This window comes from Panonychus citri, unplaced genomic scaffold (assembly GCF_014898815.1).
Source record: "Panonychus citri isolate SS breed McGregor unplaced genomic scaffold, ASM1489881v1 Contig00140, whole genome shotgun sequence".
Lineage (NCBI taxonomy): Eukaryota > Metazoa > Arthropoda > Arachnida > Trombidiformes > Tetranychidae > Panonychus > Panonychus citri.
The window spans coordinates 2,021,663-2,040,747 of record NW_026515545.1 but is presented as its reverse complement, the minus strand read 5'-3'; the positions used below and the strand labels follow the sequence as shown (position 1 = coordinate 2,040,747).

The 19,085-nt window shown below is 30.5% G+C and overlaps 1 protein-coding gene across 2 annotated transcripts in view; it reads right to left on the bottom strand.

The window, feature by feature from the left end:
- The window catches only part of LOC128394934 (hemicentin-1-like), a 30,642-nt gene that overhangs the window by 2,006 nt on the left and 9,551 nt on the right, over positions 1-19,085 (bottom strand). For both annotated transcript variants that reach the window (XM_053355312.1, XM_053355313.1), the window contains exons 2-7: positions 7,475-7,837; positions 7,287-7,403; positions 6,827-7,036; positions 6,535-6,679; positions 6,296-6,447; positions 519-671 (exon numbers count right to left, since the gene is read on the bottom strand). In XM_053355312.1, coding sequence (XP_053211287.1) covers positions 519-671; positions 6,296-6,447; positions 6,535-6,679; positions 6,827-7,036; positions 7,287-7,403; positions 7,475-7,837 — 1,140 coding nt within the window. The remainder of the gene's footprint in view (positions 1-518; positions 672-6,295; positions 6,448-6,534; positions 6,680-6,826; positions 7,037-7,286; positions 7,404-7,474; positions 7,838-19,085) is intronic.

The following is a 19,085-nucleotide window of genomic DNA, read 5'->3' as shown; positions in this document are numbered from 1 at the left end:
AAAAGATATAAAGATTGACCTTTACATAGAAGCATTTAATCAAATGCAAGTCTAGATTTGAAGTAATCAACTTTGGATAAACTTTTTCGAGCTCATATTTAATTAGGTTATCAATAATTAAGATTTAATTCTAACGTAATGTTGACAAATTTATATTTATATTGAAAAGAAAAACTCAATGAGAACATGTAACATTCATCTGGATGAATGAATTTCATAAAACTTAATAATTACTATTATAATTGTGAACAAAACATAGAGCCACACAATTAATGTTTCCATTAATACAATTGTTTATTGTCCACTTTTGATTAGTAAAAATTAATTGCAACAATCAGTGAATAGATAATTGTAACCATGTTAAAATTATTCATCAATGAATTAGCTTTAAATGTATTAATATATTAGTTGTAACCCTTTTATGCTTCACCAATCGTTTAAGAGTGAGAAACAATGAATCAGTTAAATTGAAGTAATCAATTGATTTTGGTAACAATCGACTAAGTTAATTAACTTACTATGTTTGATCAATGGTTCACCATCTCGATACCATCGAACCTCAAAAACCATTGGATTTGCAGAAACGTTACAATTGAGTTCTACTCGATCACCGGCTTTTACTAAGGCAGCTCTAGATGAATTTCCAATTGTTAGAGACACTTTTGGATCATCTAAGAGAGAGAGAGAGAGATGATTGAAAAATATATTCGATTGAATAACAATGAGAATGAGTTGTTTTTGTTCTGAAATTTAAGTGCATGGAGCTTCAAAGTTTAATGAATCGTTGTGATTGAACATTCAGTTAATCATGACGATGATTGAAGAGTGTAAAAACTGACAGAGTGTAAATGTGAACAAAAAGTTAAACAAAATAAAGAAAGAGTAGAAAAGAAAGAGATAACTTTATGTAATGAATAAAATGATCAAGTAAATATAAAGTTCTGAGAGAGAAAATTATTTTTACTCCTTCTCTTCGTGGAGAAATGTATATAAATCTAAGTATCATCAACATGGTATAATTAATAGTGTTTTCGTGAAATTTCATTATGTTTTGATGAGTGATACGAATTAAAGGTGACATTTTCATAAAGAAACGTAGGCATGGTGAGAGGGTGGAAGATACGGAAGAGAGAGAGAGAGAGAGAGTCATAATAACTTTGGCCAGGTACTAAAACTGGTTTAGTACCTGGTCCAAACCACCTCATCTTCCCCTGTTATTTTTCCCCTTCTCTCTCTCTCTCTTCCTTTTTCCTCTCCGCCATTTTGGCCAATCGAGTTGGCACCTTTACGGTGTTCGGTTCCTTTAAGTTTCCTTTTATCTAAGTGATTGTAACCCTTTGTAATTAACAAATATAAATTAAATCATCTTTCCGATTAATATGAATTTTAATAATGAAGTCGATGTCTAAATCACCAACATTTAATTCGGCCTTTCTAAAGTAATATGTTTAATTTGTTTTGATATTAAGTTCAACCCTATTGGTGTTACATTTTTGGTGACCCTTGGACGTGATTTGTGTTGTATTTTTCTTGTTTATCTCATAGATACACTTTAGTTTACCTTTCAATCTTTTTTTTACTTTCTTTTCGTAATTGATTTTCGTGATTATAAAGAAAAACCTACTGAATACGATTAACTTGAGATTATAAAAAAAACCACAGAATGTTAACCTAATAAATCTATTCATCTAAATTAATTTCGCTGGTAACAAAAGTAAACAACCTAATCCAGTGAAAGAAAATGATACATTTGTCTCAGTATAAACGGCCAGATTATTTTTGTTTTGTTTGTACTTCATCATTTCTATAACTGATTATATTGAGTAGTTGTCAACAATCAGGACCTTTTCGTTTTGATCATTTTTTCTCATATTGCGTTTGTGGACATTTTTTTTCAGTAATAATCGTTTTATTGTGACAAGAATCGATTTTAGATTATAAATTGAATCGATGATAGCCAAGTTACAAACAGGTTTTTTTTTTGCTTTCGTAAGCTTTAGTTATAAAGAAAAGAACCTTCACAAATTGAAGGTAAAAACTTGTTCAGGTTTTGTTTTAAAAAAAAACTAGCTATTCAACTTTTGTTGAAACTTTAACCATCTCATCCTTGATATGTATAGTTATTCGATAATTTACCTTTTTTTTGAAACCTGTTTAACATTAAGTTAGAATTCGCTAAGAGTCACTGATTATCAACAGTAGTTACGAAACAGGTTGTGATAAACTTATCAACATTTGTTTGAAATTTGTTTGATAATATAGTTATTAATTATCATCTTCGTCATTTGATAAATTTCGTTCAACATTTGGTTAAAATTCGATTGATAGTTTAGTTATTAATTATCATCTTCGTCATTTGGTAAAATTTCGTTCAACATTTGGTTAAAATTCGATTGATAATTTAGTTATTAATTATCATCTTCGTCATTTGATAAATTTCGTTCAACATTTGGTTAAAATTCGATTGATAATTTAGTTATTAATTATCACTTTCGTCATTTGGTCAACTTCGTTTAAATTCGTCTGATAAACTAGTTATTGTTTATCACTTTCGTCATTTGGTAAATCTCGTCTAAAATTTAGTTAAAATCTGATTGATAATTTAGTTATTAATTATCATCTTCGTCATTTGATAAATTTCGTTCAACAATTAGTTAAAATCTGATTGATAATTTAGTTATTAATTATCATCTTCGTCATTTGATAAATTTCGTTCAACATTTGGTTAAAATTCGATTGATAATTTAGTTATTAATTATCATCTTCGTCATTTGATAAATTTCGTTCAACATTTGGTTAAAATTCGATTGATAATTTAGTTATTAATTATCATCTTCGTCATTTGATAAATTTCGTTCAACATTTGGTTAAAATTCGATTGATAATTTAGTTATTAATTATCATCTTCGTCATTTGGTAAAATTTCGTTCAACATTTGGTTAAAATTCGATTGATAATTTAGTTATTAATTATCATCTTCGTCATTTGATAAATTTCGTTCAACATTTGGTTAAAATTCGATTGATAATTTAGTTATTAATTATCATTTCGTCATTTGGTAAAACTTCGATTCAACATTTGGTTAAAATTCGATTGATAATTTAGTTATTAATTATCATCTTCGTCATTTGATAAATTTCGTTCAACATTTGGTTAAAATTCGATTGATAATTTAGTTATTAATTATCATCTTCGTCATTTGATAAATTTCGTTCAACATTTGGTTAAAATTCGATTGATAATTTAGTTATTAATTATCACTTTCGTCATTTGGTCAACTTCGTTTAAATTCGTCTGATAAACTAGTTATTGTTTATCACTTTCGTCATTTGGTAAATCTCGTCTAAAATTTAGTTAAAATCTGATTGATAATTTAGTTATTAATTATCAATTTCGTCAATTGGTAAATTTTGATCAACAATTAGTTAAATTTTATTGATAAAATCTGGAAGTATTGGTTTCTACTGTTTTCTACTAATTGATTCAATTGTCCGTTGTTCCAGAATCTGTGAAACTTTTGTCTTTTTGGTTAATTGAGTTAGCCGTTCGTTTCAAGATTTGTTGGTTCGTTTTTTTGGATTTAATAGTCAATTTCGTTTGGAACATTTGTTATAACAGAAAATTTTGTATTTGATTATTGGGATAATCTAGTTATTGATTATCATTTAGTTATAAATTGTTATTTTGATAAATTGTTGTTCAATCAACTGATTCGATTGTCCGTTGTTCCAGAATCTGTGAAACTTTTGTCTTTTTGGTTAATTGAGTTAACCGTTCGTTTCAAGATTGCTGGTTCGTTTGTTTTGGATTCAATAGTCAGTATACTTAGAACAAAAGATTCATAATTATGACGAGCCGATATTTCGATGATACTTTGTTAAACAATATTAAAAGCTTTGATGGAAATAATGCTGATGTCTATGACTGGCTTGACGATTTTGAACAAATAACTGAAGCCGCTGGCTTAAATAATATTGATAAATTAAGACGATTACCTGTTTATTTAATTGGTCCTGCTAAAGATTGGTATGCTGTTAGCATAAGAAGTAAACCTGTTGATCAACGACCAACTACTTTCAATGATTTGAAAGCTAAATTACTCGCAGCTTTCAAACAACCTTCGCTATACCAAGATGAATTACGCTCGAAAATTGAAAATAAAAAGCAACACGAAGGTCAAGATGTTATATCTTATTTCTTTGAAATGGGTGGCCTGTGTGCTAAACTTGACCCGAATATGGATTTCGATGATAAAATAAGATATATTAAAAATGGATTCCTCCCTGGTATTTTAAAGTATATTGCTGTGGTAAAGGTAAATTCAATGGATGAATTTAAGGATTATGCCGTGGAAGCTGAATATTATTATCTTAAAAACAAATTTAATCAATAATTAATCAACTCGGTAATTGGGTTTGGTGTTGGGTAATTTCATTTATTAACCTTTTGAATTTATTATTATACTGGAATTGAACAATCTAACTGCAACCTTCGATATGGAAAGTCTACTGAGTCGTTTGAATAATTCTGCTCGTAAAAGGGACTTTACGAGGATGGCGTCCGGATAATGTCATAATAACTTTGGCCAGGTACTAAAACTGGTTTAGTACCTGGTCCAAACCACCTCATCTTCCCCTGTTATTTTTCCCCTTCTCTCTCTCTCTTCCTTTTTCCTCTCCGCCATTTTGGCCAATCGAGTTGGCACCTTTACGGTGTTCGGTTCCTTTAAGTTTCCTTTTATCTAAGTGATTGTAACCCTTTGTAATTAACAAATATAAATTAAATCATCTTTCCGATTAATATGAATTTTAATAATGAAGTCGATGTCTAAATCACCAACATTTAATTCGGCCTTTCTAAAGTAATATGTTTAATTTGTTTTGATATTAAGTTCAACCCTATTGGTGTTACAAGAGAAAGAGAGTGGGAGGGAGACAGAGCTACTGATGAAATTTTTCGCCTCAGTTCAGTAAGACAGAAAAAAGTGATGAAAGTTTTTTCGTCGAGGTTATTTTTTCTATCATGATGATGTTATTTCATTTTCCATGTTCATCCATTTTCCATGACTAAGCTAAACCATTTCTTTTTCATTCTCCTCCATGTTCATTCAAATAAATGGTTTCATTCATTTCTTTTGATACATGATGATGCCTCGTGAAGATAAATTATCATTATAATCTGATTACTGAGTGGATATTCTGAATGTCCATGTATTTCATTATATCTTTTCTCTTTCTCGTTGAGTAATAACTCTGAGTGAGAGCGTGAGAGGAAAAATTGAGAGAGAAAGGTCACACTTTGATCACTTGATAAAAAGTTTCATCGCACAAAACAAATATTCAGACACCTCAACACTAATCATGTTTGGTGAATGTTGAATGAAAAAAACTCATATCAACTCATAATAGAAAATTTTCAGAATAATCTGAAAAATTCTGAGTAAAATGTTTACGCTTTTGTTTTTATTTTTCATTTCCACTCTTTTCTATTCACCTAATATGGTAAAAGTTAATATCTCAGGGAATCTGAAATTTTACATCTCATGAATAAATATAATCTGACAAGTAAAATTTTCTAATCCAAGTTAACTTTGAGTTACTTTAATATTGTTTCATTGTCACTGTTAGTTTTCAAATGATCAAATTAGTTGATTGTTATACATGGTTAAGGTTTAACCAACATTATCAATCAGATCGTGACTTGACTTTACACATTGAATAATAATTTGATACACAATTTGTTAGGCCATTAGAAATATTTTCATTTACTTAGTTCACAAATTGAAAATGTTATCATAATCAAGTGAAAATGCTTAAATCTCCGGATTGAACTTTCTCATCTGGTGAAATAAGATCAGCGTATTAGTCAAAGTAAATCCTCATCAATTTATCCACCTAATTCTCTAAGTATATTAACGGTTAATCCAATTTTCTCATCTTAACTTTGGTTGTTTTTATCTTTTCTTACTATTTCTCTTTCTTGGTGAAATTGAGACGAAAATATCATTTTAAATGAATGGGAAGATTTGGTTCTTGAAACTTGAATCTTTTTTATCGGTTTATTTATAGTAACATGGACAAAGATAAAACCTAAGGCAATCCACAGGAAGGAAAATGACTTTCAGATGAAAATTACATGATGAATATGGTAAAAGTTGAAAGGAGAAAATTCAGTATCAATGATATAATAATGCTCAGCTCTTTCTTTTGCTTTCTTTTCGTCAATATAATAATACAAGAACAGAATATTGATAACCGGAAATAATATTGATAAACTAGCAGAAAGTTAAACTTACAATAAACTTCAAGAATCCATGAGTCTTGAATGAATGAATTATTTAATCTTGGATTATCGGCTTTACAGAAAATGTTTGCTTTATCATCATCACGAGTCGGCATCAAGATTAAGGCACTTGTAGTGACAAGACCATCAGCTGAATAACTTTGCCTGCGAAAAAAATAATAATAATACATTTGAAGAAATAAAATAACAACGATAGCTAACAAGTTCAATTCTCTGAAATTGATTGATTACCTCGAACGTATCATTGGTTTATCATCTTTGAACCAAGTAACTCGAGCTGGAGGTCGTGAACCTGATGCAACACAAATAATTTCAATCTTTCGACCAGCCGATATTGGTTGACGATCGTTAGTTATTTCAACTGAATTGGGTTTAACTATTATAATCAAACAAAGAAAATTATTATTAATTATCGTTCAATTGTAGGCCCATTTGATCAAAATATTAGGTTTGTATTGATTAATCCAGGAGATGATTACATACTCAAGAAGGTGTCAATGGTAATAATTAATAAATACTTAACTATTTATATCTAAAGTTAATGATATTGTTGGTCCATTAGTGAAATTATTATTCGTTGCTTTACATGATAGGATTGAATTGAGTATTTTTTTATCGATATTGATTATGGTTAAATGATTTTCCACTAAACCGATATTAGAATCAATTATGTCAAAACTATTATCAATTAATTGATCATCATGGTACCAGAAAAGTGATGGAGATGGTCGACCTAATTGAAATGGCGATAATTTTGACAAAATCGTTAGATTGTAATTTTTTTACATTCATTATGAGTAATTATAGGTTTTCTTAAAGCAAGATTAGCTTAAAGATGTGAGATGAATCCTTTTCTGATTATAATATAATAGGCTGAGGAAAGTTTCAATTTGAATATTTTGATTAATATTAAAAAATTTTCTTGATCATCTTTTTATGTGATACGTTAATCTTTAATTACGTTTATCAAGCCTTTTAATTACCTCCAGATGATTGACAGATAAGGTTTATGTTGGCATTTTCATCGAAAGACACTGGATTAGGTAAAATTATCTCTTTACCGTTATCCCCATTGATTATGCTTATTCTTGAAGGAGGTACTGTGAAAAAAGATTTAAGAGCTAGATTAACGATTTGTTATTCATTTATATGGTAAGATTAAAGAAATTACCGATTACGAAAAGGTTTATATTGGTTACTTGAGTTCGACCTCTTCTAAAATCGACTCGGCACTTGTAGTTACCATTATCTTCATTTGTTACTGGATTGATTAAAAGGAGTGATCCATGGACGGAAGATTTATTGAATTCAAAAGATGCACGATTATCTAACCGTTGATGTGAGAAAACTTGAGGTCCATCGGTATCAAGATTAGCTCGAGAATCAAGGGTGTAGATAGGCTGACCACCAGTCCCCTCCTTGTACCATAAAATTAGAGTAACCGAATCATCTTCTATCTGATTTGTTACATTACACGGTAGTCTTACATTTCCGCCAACAATAACCTTGATCTCAACTATATTGTTAGTGTCACCTGAGAATAAAAATAATTAAATTAAGTCAAGAATTCTAGACGGGGAGGAAGTTAAAGTCACAAAAATAGCCTCGACCGTGTCAATAGCTACGCTCGATAGAAGCATTTTGACATCAACACTAACACAATAAATTGTCGAAATGTATAGTCAACTTTTGGAAAGAGAAAAAGTAAGGATTAGAATTCCTCTTTCTTTTATTTATTTTTCTCTTTCATTTTCTCTTCTAATTTGTTTTCTCTCTTTAAAATCCTACTAAAGGGCGTTTCATGTGTTTTCAGACAAAATGGGAAGCTACAATTATCTCAAGCAATAGAAGCATAAGTAATAAAACCTCCGCTTCTGAGCCACTCTGAAGCGGAAGTAGGAAAAATTATCATCTATTTAAATTATTTCAATAAAGAAAATTATACAAATGAACGCGGTCGAATAGTCACGTGATTTTTGTTACTAAGCAACATATCACGTGACCATTCTGTTTCCTGTTTACTTTGATACTTTCCTGTTTTTCTTTTAGTTCAGGTTTTGCTCTATTACTTTACTGTTTTTACTTCATTTTTTTTCGAATTCATTCATCTAAGTTCTTTAAATTTGATTTTTATCTCCATCAAAAAATGTTATTTGCTCACATACCATTTCAATTTCTTTTACTTTTTGATAAGTTGTTTATTGTTATTATATATTGTATGTCTAGATAATCTAACTATAACTATTTATTTTATTTTGTTCCCCTTAGCTATAGTGTACCAAAAAAATATGCCTCATAATATTGAAACTATTAACACAGGAAATATTACCACTAATGGTAGGTTTTTTCCTAATATATCTTTCATACAATTTAAATAGTCATATTTTTTATTATTAACCAGAAGCATTGCAACAACAGAAACAACATTAACGACAAGAACAACAAGAACAAGAATAACAACAACAACAAGAGGAAGAAGCTAACGTTGAGCAGCAAGATCGAAATATTGAAACAGCTCTAAATGGTGAGTAATTTTTAACGATTGTGACTAGCAATGACAAATATTAGTATACTTAGTCGACGTTTCTATCACTTTGAGAATAGAATCGTATTAGTATAAATATAAATGAATAGATGTAAATTATACCTAGTAGTGTGATATTCATCGAACCAAATCGAGCTTAATGAACACAAGAGATAGTATTAGGATTAACATTTTTAAACTGTAAATTAATCGATTCGCACTTGGCGAAAAAGTTTTATATAGAAATTTTGTATAACTTTACTAATATTTTCTCCTATTATTATTAATTCAGCTTTATCTTCTGTTTCCATCTCATCTCTAGTAAATGATGCATCATCTTCCAGCTTATTCACACAACCTGCTACTCCACAAGTTTCTGAAGCGGAGGCCTTATCATCTACTGTTTCTATTTCTCTTGGTATTCCTTAAGCCCCTCCAACTTCAGCCATAACATCTCCTTCATCCAACACTAGGAAGAAAAGACCACTGTCCAGCCATGGATCTTCACCCACTAAAAAAGCTGCATGATTTGAACTGTCGGATGATGAACAGAAAGAACAAAATATGATTGAAGTAGTTAAACGACATTCATAAACACACCTGTCTGACGAAGCTCCTGCTAAACAGATTGTCAAGTATCATAATTTGTCTATCAGTCCAGCGAATATTATTGGTCTAATCCGGATGCCAGATGGTCAAATTTTTGCGATCACCACTTTCCTAAAATATTTACTACAACTTTCTAATTTTATTGATTTGGACCATGATGACATTAAGGATTTATATGAGAACATTTTGGATTATGCGAAAATACAGAAAGAAGAAAAAGAACAATACATTACACATAATGAAGAGGCTTATAAAAAAAGCATCCGTTTGTTTTGGAATGCAGATATTGTGGAGCCTTTTACACCAAAGGAATAAATCTATTCAGGCATGTTAGAGGAAACAGGAATGCTGCGAACCAATTCAGAAGTGTCTGTCAAAAACGGATACAAATAGACAAACTAACTTCCAACCAAGTTCATAATGTACCGTGACGAGACCCATGGGCAAGATTTGTAATTTTGGATCCATCATTATTTTGTCCGCGAAAATTCCAATTTCTATTGTGAATGAATTTAATAAGTATGGCACAAAAGATGTGTTTTTTAAAACGCTAGATTCATTGATCCTAATCAATAACGCTGTTCTTGGTGCTAATATTGGTGAAAATTTTTCTGACTACATTTGTACTTTTTTATCTTTATTCATTTATTTTCATTCTTTTTATTTGTACTCATTTTATTTTGTATTCTCTTCTTCAATTTCTCATTTCCATTTTTCCTCTTCAATCATTTAGTTTGTATTCTTTTCATTTTGTCTACTATGTCTTTCACCAAATTCATGTCATTGAATTTTGGACTCAATTACTTTCTAATGTTATTATTATTATTATTACTATTTATTCATCCTTTTGTTTTCTGTTTTTTTCTTTCCAGGTGCCCTACTAAGTTAACCAATTTTATCTTTGAACTTATCAATGAATCATTACTTCAAATACTTATCTCAAGACAAATATTTCAGACCCTCAGGTTATAATGAAGTTTAGTATTAATGATATTAATATGTTTCAATTGGTTTAATTATCCCCTAAGGTGAGGATTAAAGATTAATCTATATAATCTAGATAAATCTTAAAAAGTTTCAATGTATCTAATTTATAGGGCAAAGATTGATAATAAAGATGAGATGTTGAAACTGAATAAAGAGAAGAGTGCATTATCGTTTTTCTTCACTTTAAAACTACTCTTCTCTTGAGAACCTTCGCCACATATTAAACTTTGAAGTGGTGAGTTTTTTCTTTTAATCTTGATCTTTTTAATTAATATCATTTCTTTTCTTTCATTTTTCTCAGGATTTTTCATACAAGACAGTACACCTCAATGATGACACATTCTGGAAAATCATTTTTCAGATAAGGAAGGCGGTTCGTTATGACCATATTGAGCTCCATACGATGTACCGATCATTTCTTTCATATTATGATTCCATCAAAACAATGGAATTACAGCTGGAGACAAACAACAAAGATGAATGGGCAAACATTTGGTTGAAAACCGAGATTGATTATTTTAAAGAACAATTATGGGAGGATTTTATTCTCATTAAAAAAATGTGCATTTTTCCAGAAGGAAATCATTGAATTAATTAAAACTGAATTAATTGAAGTTATAACAAACTATATCAACTTTTATTATATCTAAATCGCGACATCCTTGATGCATTCAAATAAACCTTGAAAAACGATATAAAAGAAGAATCTATCAAGGGAAATTATTATAGCAAATTTATCGCTTGAAAAGTACACTCTGTGAAAATATTTCCAATAACTAATAATGATGAGTTATTTATCTCGTTTCTGGTTTCAATAATTTTCAGTTTACTAATTTAAAAACTTTTTCTATTTATTTCAGGGAAACATCGAAAATGTCCCTGTTATGACCGACCTGAAATTTTGGTTGCTTTTACATACAATGAAAAAAGCAGCGGACGAGTGGCTGACTGAGGAAAAGAAACAATTTATCAATGACTATGTGACAATATTTGGCCACAAAAAACTATTGGAAATTGATTTGCGATTTAATGGTCGATCAGATTGGGAAAACATGTGGTTAAAATACTTACATATATTATTCAACTGATATTTTCATCAAATTTATACATTCAGAAGTCCATGCATATTAAAAAGTCCATCAGTTACCATTATCATTGAAATATCCAACATAAGCAAAAATATAGTGATAACCTTGAAATGACCTTGACTAGTAAGTTCGACCTTGAGAATAATATGCACTAAATTTTGAGTGTGCCTGACTTTGCGTTTCAATAGTAATCTAAGAAAACAGTGAAAATACAATTTTCATCCAATTTTACCTGCACAACCAAGTCACTCAGAACCTTGAATTTTCACACTTGACATCATCATACCTATATGTATACATGGAGTATGAGAGTATGGAGTATAGAGAATAAAATTCATGATTTCCTGTAGCAAAAAGTAATAATAAATTATTACCTTTTTGATTTTGGGTTTTATCAGGAAGCTATTAAATTTTAATAGCGGATGAGATAATAAATTTATCATCTCTCTTTCTCTTTCTCCTTCTCCTTCTCTTGCTTTTTCTTCTCTTTCTCTCCTTTCTGGAAAATATATAAAGAAAAATGAAAACCCACCAAGATTATCATTAAGTCTCACAACCTTGTTAGTAGAAGAATGACTTCAGTGTAGAAGTTAATTTCTCTCTCTTTCCTCTCTTTCTCTCTCTTTATTCTAACTAAACTTATCCAATCAACAATCAACAATCAAGTTAATCAATAAACTTAAATAACCCACGTAAAGTTATAAAAGTTTTCGAACTAAGTTTAAAGTTATTCAAATAAAAGTTAAAGTTTTGTTCTAAGTTCTAAACTAAGTTAAATTGTTCACTAAATTGTTCATCTCGAAATTGAACCTGTTACACATGGTATCAAAAACATCGTTCTAGAAATTTTTCGACATGCTGTAGAAAACTTTCATTTTCTCCATAGACTCCTATGTGTAACAAACTAGTTACAACCAGTTGTAAAGTAACACAACCAGTAAAAGTAAAAGTACCACCTCTCACGTGGTACCTGGTAGTTTCTATTGGTTAATATTAGAAGGTGATGATGATGGTGCAAGATTTGGAGAGAGAAGTTTTTCTCTCTGTTACCAAATAAAAGTTGGGTTTTTCAGCCATTTTTGTCATGATAGTTGGAAACAATTAAAATCATCACCACAATAAATGAACTAGTGAATTCTATTTAAAATATAAATTGTTCCAATTGGCACCCTTACGGGGATTGAGTTAATAGTTTAAATTGTGATTTATTATGTTTAAAGTATATCTAAAGTGAATTATATGATATTAAGTGAATTATATGATATTAAGTGAATTATATGATATGAAGTGAATAATTTTAAGTTCTTTTAAAGTGCTATCTACGTTTGGTGTTGTTCATCAAGGTGACCTTTGAGTACAAATTAATAACAAATTGTGTTATTAATAGGGTGAGAATTAACTCAAACTAATTGAGTTATCTAAAGCTAAACCCTATCACCTAATATTTCAAGTATTGTGACTATTGGTGATAGCCAAATCAGTGGGTTAAATCACAAGCGAGTTAACCTTAAAGTGTAAGGTGTAAGGTGTGGATCGATTGTAGGTATGAAGCAACCTCAATAAATCGAGTTTTAATCAATAGTGCAATCATTTAAATAACTGAATATAAATTTCACATGAATCTACGCACTACGCAAGGTCACAAAATAATGTCAAGGTCATTTCAGGGTCATAAAAAAATCTATTTGCATTTACTTTTGCACGTAGTTTTGTAATAAAATAACCTATCGAATCACACATAATCGGTGCATTTATACATCATTCTCGTCTACAACGAGCGTATTATACATATTTCTAGCAGTGAAAAACATCATAGACTTCTCACCGTAATTTGACCTTGAGATGACCTTGACATTATTTTGTGACCTTGACTTGATGTTCAACTAAATTTAGTACTTCTATATGTAGTGGTTCATTAATTATAGTAAAAGACGAATAAATTCTCATAAAGAACACACTATAAGTACTCACACGTGGTAGCTAGAGTCTTAATTTTTTTCATGATAATACTCCATACCATAAGGTATAACATATATAAAAATCAAGAAGTAAAAGACATTAGTATGCATATACGAAAACCTCATTTTTACCCATAGAGCTCTATGGCAAAATCCAACTTTGAAGCCCTGTATCTCAGGAACTAGATCTTTCCTCAATTCCACACTCGCACATAATATGTAGTTTGACATGAGCTATACGTACAAAAAATTTCAGGTCTCTAAACGTGCGGACCTAATCCGAAGTCCAGCCGAAAATAACTATGCGGCTCCAAATCCTAAATTAGAAGCATTTGAACAAAAAATGGAAGCAAAACAACGACGATAGCAGTTAAAATTGATCGAATTTCCTTCACCTCGCCATCAGAAGCAATTTTTAGACAATGTTTCCTTGTACTATCAATATTTGCACCCAAATTCACCAGCTACTTTGGCCATGTTTGGAGACCAGAAATTATTTCACCTGAATATGAGATCAGTGGAACACCGAAGGAGATGAATAAGTACACTAATGAACAGTAACAGCTAATCACCCTGATAAAATACGAATGGCCCATCATAAACTAAATCAATACACTGAATTATTAAATTATAAAAATAGCAGAAATTATACCCAGATTCAACTAATTCAAATACCTGAGAATCATTGCTCTTTGTGTTTCCGCTCTGATCATATGAAAATTAATTGTAATTATTGCTCATACTGCAGTGAACTTAATCACTTCCGTAAAAATTGTCCCGAGCTTCCCTTCAAAACCGATCATCAGGTCACCATAACCGCCGTTGTAAAATCTAAATCAAAGAAAAATGCTTATGTAAGAGAACAACGAAAACTTCGTCGACGCAAATTACGAGCAGCTTATGGCGGAAAACCTTGGCGGAAGAATTTAAATAACCCAATACCCGAACAATTAGAAAATTATGTACCAATCGGCCCTAAAACAAACAAAAAGGAAACATTAGCTTCGGATATTGAAGGAGATGGTAACGGTGGAGTAGGTAGTGTCCATTTATCTGGTTGGTTTGGTCCAGAAATACGTATTCAAACTGTGTATTATGCCCAGGTAAAGAATCATTATATTATAAATCCCCTCACTCGAATCACTGGACTACAGATCAATGATTTAACAAAAGGATTAACTTTGGACGAGATTGCAATGCAAGTGGCAGAAATTTCAAGAGGACGACGATTAATAACTCAGGGAAAAGACGATCTGCAAAAACTACAACTAACACCCGCTCGACTAAGAGTTTATAATATACAACATATTGATCTTCAAAAGTTATGGCCAGGTAAACAACCAATTGGTTTGGTATCGATTGATAAATTTTTATTCTATAAGATAAGATAAGATGATTCACACGTCACTATTAGTCATTCCTCTGAAAGAGATTCACGAGTAACCCTTAAGGCTTACATGGAACTACAAAAATTAACAGACAGCAATATACCAATACCTTCAGCCGAAATTGTACGAGAAATGGTAAAAACGGACAGAACATCTCACATTGGTTATTGGAATTCCAGGATGGACATCATTAACTACTAACACCTTTCACATTTTAATAGTCAATATTTAATGTTAACTAATCCTTAATTAATTATAATAATCTTACTTAATTGTAAATCAACGTGGACGTTGATCTTTTCATGTACCCCGGACGAAATGTAACAAACTAGTTACAACCAGTTGTAAAGTAACACAACCAGGTACCACCTCTCACATGGTACCTGGTAGTTTCTATTGATTAATATTAGAAGGTGATGATGATGGTGCAAGATTTGGAGAGAGAAGTTTTTCTCTCTGTTACCAAATAAAAGTTGGGTTTTTCAGCCATTTTTTCATGATAGTTGGAAACAATTAAAATCATCACCACCATGAATAAACTAGTGAATTCTATTTAAAATATAAATTGTGCCATATGTAAAAATGGATTTTTGATTATCTGTATCTTCCGAACCAAAAGTTTCCGCGGAAATTCCATCCATATGTATGACCTATATGTTGAGTGCTATACACTGAAAAAGTTTCAAGACGATTTGCGAACGGTAGTGTTCTAGAATATAGCCAAAAATTTCACTTGTAATCTCGTTTCATCTTGGTAACGTGTGCAAAAACTAGATAAAAAGAATTTTTTAAGATTTTCTTCAATGGTTAATCACGTTTAGTGATGAAATATACCTAAGATGTGTGAAAGGTTAGAAGATCAAGAAAAAAATCGCCATCTTCATGATATTTTCGGTTTGAAAATCCTTGTTTCATTATGAAAGAATTTGACTTTTTTTCTTTAATCAATCATGCCTGCCCACCAAAATTTAGACCAAAAATGCAGATTATTTTATCTTCATATGGTGAGTTATTATTTATGAAAAAAATTTCTTTTTCATTGTTTTTATTTAGTTAATGAAAATTTAGGTAACAATGATTGGTAATGGCAATGGATGTGTGTTTACTGTGGTCTGTGTTTTTCGAAAATACGAAATATAATGTCAAGTCAAGTGCTTTCACTTATTCTTCAGTGTGACTTCATTCATTTGTAAACTCTATTTAATTATTGAACACCACCATCACCACCAACAACAACAACGAACTTGGAGACAGAAACAACGTCCACATCATAAACACTTGAGAGACCAGTCCGAACAGAATGCTCGCGAAGAGCGAAGACAGATGGAGGTAATCATGGTAAGAGAGCGACTCGACGTAGAAAATCTAGACACCATGGAGGTCGACCTGCAGTTGAACTCCAATGTCTCCATGATTAGTGCATCTTCCATTCATTCAGACCACTCCACCGGCTACAACGCGGACAGCGAAAGTGATGAAGAGACCTCTAGTGATAAATCAAGCTCGGAGGTGGAAGAGGAGGAAGCATCTAATCGTCACAAAAGAAAATCCGAGGAGGAAGGAAAGACAAATAGCTCATCCGAATCAAGTGATTATGACTATTGATTCTTTACACGGAACATCACAAAAATTCAATATAAAATAGCCAAATTAAAAAGCCAATGGCTTTATTAATATTTTTTTACAATTTAAAAATGAAAATTCAATGTTACATGAAACTAAAAACTATCACTGGTAATTTTTTTCCCACTTTCCTTCAACTTTAAAACAAGAAATTGATTTAGTTTTTATATCAATTTGGTGAAGATTCGAGTCATTGCGCATGATATAACATGATAAATGATTCACGAACTTGTAAAGTATAAGGTTTAGAGCAAATTCAAAGAGTTCATTGTAATCCAGGAGTAAAATCATGAATATTATATCAATTTGGTAAAGATCTGAAGAATTTCACATGATATAACATGATGAACAAATACTGCATGAACTTCAAAATCAATCTCGAGTATTTGAAATCAGACTCAAAATCTTGCCAGCCAATGCAAAAACATTTAAAAAAATAACAGTTTATTATTTGCATTTATTTTCAACAAAAATCCAACTTTGAAACTTTTTATTGACAATCATCACTATTTAGGCTTAATTACATTTTGTGTATCTTTTGTATTTGTAGTCCGATCAAAAATCAATTTTAATTATTATTAATTATTTATTAGTTAATTATTGATTGTTCATTTATTTTTCTGTCTGAGACGTTACCATGATGATGACCATGAATATCATGGTCATTAATGTATGTCACGGTAACTTATTTATTTAATAATTAGAATGTTCTAGAAGGTGATCATGATGCACCGATCATGATCACCTTCATCGTTATTGTACCAATGTATTGAAACAATGTTTTGTCAGTCCCACTTCCTTCTTCCCTTAATCATCTTCAATATTAAAGTAAGCTTAAAGTATGTTATAAAATTGTATCTTTTGTTGTCTAATATTGGTGAATATTAAGGTGATCTTCTCGAAACTCCGTTTCACAAAACTGAGTTTTATTGTGTTTTATAACAATCGTGACCTTATTTTAAGTTTAATGAAAGTCCATTTTAGATAATACATTACAATACCCTTTCTAATATGATTTCAGGCTATTATTGTTACTCACCATCAACAAGGCCAAATGCCAATGATATTAGGCTGATACCATTGATTATGTTACAAATGTTTTCGGAAATTTCAGTTTTCATTTTTGATTATAAATTTGAATATTAATGCATAGAAAATATTATCTGAAAATAATGAATGCGAAGAATATCAGCGTAGGTGAAATTCGGCTTTTATATGCAGCACATACCTTTGTTTGTACAAAATATTAGATGCAATCGCTTATTCATTGGTGAGCAAATATTTTCATGATGGTTTCTAAGGCCTAGAGAATTAGATGAGATAGAGGAAACGACTATTAAAAAACTGATACAAATTCTTATGAGTGGTTTTACTCCACGAATTCAATAATATCTAAATCACCGTTTCAGTTACTTGATGAAAATCTTTTCAATGTTGAACAGAACCGGAAGGTCAAAAACACACAGTTATCTTTGATGGAAAAGTGAACTAACTGATTGATTACAGTTGCTTTTACATGGTCATAATAATAGGGATGAGGAAGGAGAAGAAGAGAAATAAAATAGAATAGAATGAAAGACTTTTTCATCAATCTTTCATCAGCTGAAGAAGATTAACTAGATAAGAAAAGGAAAACAAATTCGAACAAATTTTTATCAGGTTTCCCGGTTAACTCCATTAGCCCAGTTCTCTCAATGAATTCTACCTCTCTATCCACAAGTTATGTAACGTTAGTGTTGAAATTTTAGATTCATATATTAAAACTATCAAATCGATAGCATTGTTGAACTCAATATATTGAAACGACTCAAAAAACTGATATTTTAACAATGATTTAAATTTCTTAGTTTATATCTTTCACCGAGTTTCTCCATTGACAAGCAACATTTAAGGTCACCAGTGGAAAGTTGACCTTTTTCCCTTCTAAATTTTTCTTTCTTACATTTTGGTGAAGTTTGAGATACACATGAAAATTACTACTATTTAAATGTAATTCTTTGTATATTACATAATAAGATGACAATTTGTGAATAGAGTTCATGATAGTTTCCTGGGGAATAGAATCATGGTAAATGAGATGAAGTAAGTTAACACCTTCCGAATGAATATTCAAAAGGTAATGATAATTATCTTTAAATTGATTGTTTGTTTTTTCCTTTGAAATCACAAGTTTATTCAAAGAGCCTGATTGAAAATTAATCTTTTACTATGAACAATTGACACAATTAATCAAGAAAGATAAACAATTTGAACAATTACCAAACTAGATGTACATAAATACCAGAATATAATGACTTCTGGAAAAAATATCGATATAATTTAACAATTTATTCTGTGAATGAATTTATCTCCATAGGAATATTGCTCAATGGAAACTTATCACTATCAAGGAAATGGGCAAAACTCTATTAAACCAGATAAACCGATAAGTCTGAATCTCCAGTGGTATCATATAGATATTATGTCAGTTTTCTGGACAAGGGAAAGTTCAGGAATCGAATGAGACTCAACCATGCAAAAGAATGATTGAAAATACGATTAACTTTTTGTCTCTTTTTTTCTGTTAAGAATTGACTCTTAATCGACTCTTAATTAATACGATTAC